The sequence below is a fragment of the Mus pahari genome, chromosome 16 (assembly GCF_900095145.1).
Source record: "Mus pahari chromosome 16, PAHARI_EIJ_v1.1, whole genome shotgun sequence".
NCBI classification, from domain to species: Eukaryota; Metazoa; Chordata; class Mammalia; order Rodentia; family Muridae; genus Mus; species Mus pahari.
In genome coordinates, this window is record NC_034605.1 from 60,837,244 (window position 1) to 60,840,438 (window position 3,195).

A 3,195-nucleotide genomic window follows, 5' to 3' on the forward strand; every position below is an offset into this window, starting at 1 on the left:
TTTTTTTGGTTTTTCGAGACAGGGTTTCTCTATATAGCCCTGGCTGTCCTGGAACTCACTTTGTAGACCAGGCTGGCCTCGAACTCAGAAATCCACCTGCCCCTACCTCCCAGGGTTTAAAGGCATGTGCCACCACTGCCCAGCTATAAACAAATTAAAAAAAAAACAAAACATTAATTCAAGGCTGGGGTAGAACTCAGCTGCAGATCAAGTGCTTAGCTGCAGGTTCTGACAGATGCATTGAAAGCATATCAGCCACAGTCAAGTCAGAGGTGTGTGCATGAAAGACAGGGAGGACGTCTGCACCAGTGGGGGGGATTGGAGCGGGTATGGAGGATTGTAAGGAAATTTATAATTTTATGAAATGAGCCATCAAACCAGAACCAAGAAAATGTTTCTGTGGTTGTAGGACTGTGGCTTGGCCCCCCAGCCTGTTCATGCCTGGTTCTCATAACCACAGAGATCTCTTCGAAGCTGACCGTTGTGACTACGGTACAGCCGTTTCTGTACAAGCAATCCCGGGGACGCCACTTTGAGTCTGTTCTAATTTCAGGACAGGATCCCATGGCTTTGCACCTTGCACGGCATTTTACTAAGGTATGACGTCATGCCCGCCCATGGTATAATCCAGTAAATTAAAAATCACTTCTGAAACCACAACTGGATGCATCCACCGGGGTGGAGACAAACACTTAGTGCTTGCACATACCAGGTACCCAGCCAACCTCTGTTGGGGACGGCTCTGAATGGGCCCATTTTACGGGTGAGAAACTGATGCCCGGGAATGTAACACTTGAGCCTGAGACTGCTCAGTTCCCAGATGAAAGACCGTGACCCTCAATTTATGATCGCTTAGCGCCCGCTGCTTAGTCTCCATTTTCAAGTAGCACTTGACATTGGCAGAGCCCCACCACCTATGACTGAAACCTTTACATTGCTTCATTCTTCAGCCCTCATCCTCTTGTGTGTGTGTGTGTGTGTGTGGGGGGGGTAATGTGTTTTCTTATATTTTGAAAACAGAGATGTGGCTTTGGGACAGCCTGTTGTTCTAGCCTGTTCAGCTCTTAAGAAAATGTACAGAGACATCTTGATCCGAGGGGGAAGTGATGCGCCCCTGAAAAGTGATGGCTCAGCAAAGGAGGAACCGCTGGCCGGTGGGAAACTCCTGGTGGTCTACCTCTGCGGCTCGTTTGACGTCATTTATGGACGCTTGCTCCAAAGAAAAGGACATTTTATGCCACCCGAGTTACTGCAGTCCCAGTTCAGTATTCTGGAACCCCCATCAGCTCCCGAAAACTTCATCCAAGTCAGTGTGGACAAAGGTCTCCCGGAGATCGCTGCTGCTGTTATGGAAGCCCTCAAATGAAGAACTCGTTCATACCAGAGTGCACTCTGCTCCCAAGCTCCTCGCCAGTGGTGTCTTCTGAATTCTTTATTTAAGAGACAGGGTTTCTCTGTGTAGACCAGGCTGGTCTGGAACCCAGAGATCTGCCTGCCTCTGCCACCCCGAGGGCAGGAATTAAAGGAGTGCACTACCACCATTGGGCTGTACTGTAAATTTTTTTTTTTTTTTTTTTTTTTCGAGATAGGGTTTCTCTTTGTAGCCCTAGCTATCCTGGAACTCACTCTGTAGACCAGGCTGGCCTCGAACTCAGAAATCCGCCTGCCTCTGCCTTCCAAGTGCTGGAATTAAGTACTGTAAATTCTTAATTGGGGACAAACCGCAGTGCATGGAGGTGAAAGCCGTTGTTTGACTGTGTTAGCAATTTGTGACCTGCTTGGCAGTGTGCAGTTGTGACAGGACGGGGGAGGGGTGTTAAATGTTAAAAAACGCGCTGGAGAGATGGCTCAGTGGTTAAGAGCACTTCCAGAGGTCCGGAGTTCAAATCCCAGCAGCCACATGGTGGCTCACAACCATCTGTAATGGGATGGGATGACTTCTCCTGGTGTGTCTGAAGATAGCTACAGTGTACTCGTGATATAATAAATCTTTTTATTTTTTTAAAGTTAAAGACTGAAGTTTAAATTGATGTACAATGTAACCAGATGGCCAGAGGAAATCCTATAATCAATGCTAGAAATTACTACTTTGGGAAAGAACAGTAGCTCGTGCCTGTATCTGTACAAATGAATGAAACTTGCTATTCAGGAAACCGGTTTCAGCAATAGAAACCCCAGCGGAACCGAGCCGCCCACTGCATGCCACACAGTGGCAAGGACTTTTAAATATTTTAGGTTAGCGTAGAAAATCATAGGCTCCGTCTTCTGTCATTTGCTATCTATAATCTCATTTATTGTCATTGTTATTAGTGGGTTGCTGGGACAGGTTGGCCTCAAACTCAGACAGTTGCCTCTTTCTGCCTCTCCAGTGCTGGGTTGAAGGCTTGCCCGCCACAAACAGCTTTGTTTGCATACATCTGTCTTTAGTCTTTATTCTAATTCGTTGCCCTGGTTCACTGCCCTTCCCCCACCCTGTGTCTCTTGTTTCTCTCTGGCTGGTTCCCTTCCTTTCCCCAGATGGCCATCTTCCTGCACTCATGGCTCCCACCCTCTCTTTAGACCTTTTTACACACATACACACACACACACACCACCACCACCACCACCATATATGTATATATAAGTTTAGGACCTGCTTGGGGGAGAACAGGGTCTTTTCACAACTATCTGACATTTTACTGTGTGTCCACGTTTGACGGACGTTTCAGGCTGTCTCCATTTCCTGATAGGGTTACAAGCAGCTGCCTTTTTGGTTGAGCAGTGTGACAGATCATCTCGTTAACCTGATGGGACTTAGAATCACCGTGGGGAAAGACTGTGCGGGGTTTTCTCCTTTTAAAAATCATCTTTGTGTTGTTTTCTGGAGATACCGTCTCAAATCTCCCCAATCTCCTAGAATCGTTATGTAGAACAGGACGGCTTCAAACTTACCGAGTAGGAAGACTAAAGGTGTGTGTTACCATACCCGGCAAGGAATTTTTTTTTTCTAATGAGTTTTTTTTTTTTCAAAGATTTATTTATTTATTTATTTATTTATTTATTTATTATATGTAATTACTCTGTAGCTGTCAGACACTCCAGAAGAGGGCGTCAGATCTTGTTATGGGTGGTTGTGAGCCACCATGTGGTTGCTGGGATTTGAACTCAGGACCTTCAGAAGAGCAGTCAGTACTCTTAACCGCTGAGCCATCTCTC

The 3,195-nt window shown here is 46.2% G+C and overlaps 1 protein-coding gene across 3 annotated transcripts in view; it reads left to right on the forward strand.

Moving 5' to 3' along the window:
- Idnk (IDNK gluconokinase) overlaps window positions 1-1,538 on the forward strand; it is a 5,143-nt gene extending 3,605 nt beyond the window's left edge. Inside the window, exons 4-5 of one of the 3 annotated variants that reach the window (XM_021215914.2) lie at window positions 554-597; window positions 1,021-1,538. In XM_021215914.2, coding sequence (XP_021071573.1) covers window positions 554-597; window positions 1,021-1,366 — 390 coding nt within the window. In that variant the 3' untranslated portion in view covers window positions 1,367-1,538. The remainder of the gene's footprint in view (window positions 1-553; window positions 598-1,020) is intronic. The other 2 variants (XM_029547533.1, XM_021215915.2) reach the window with 2 other exon arrangements.
- Window positions 1,539-3,195: the final 1,657 nt, after the last annotated feature.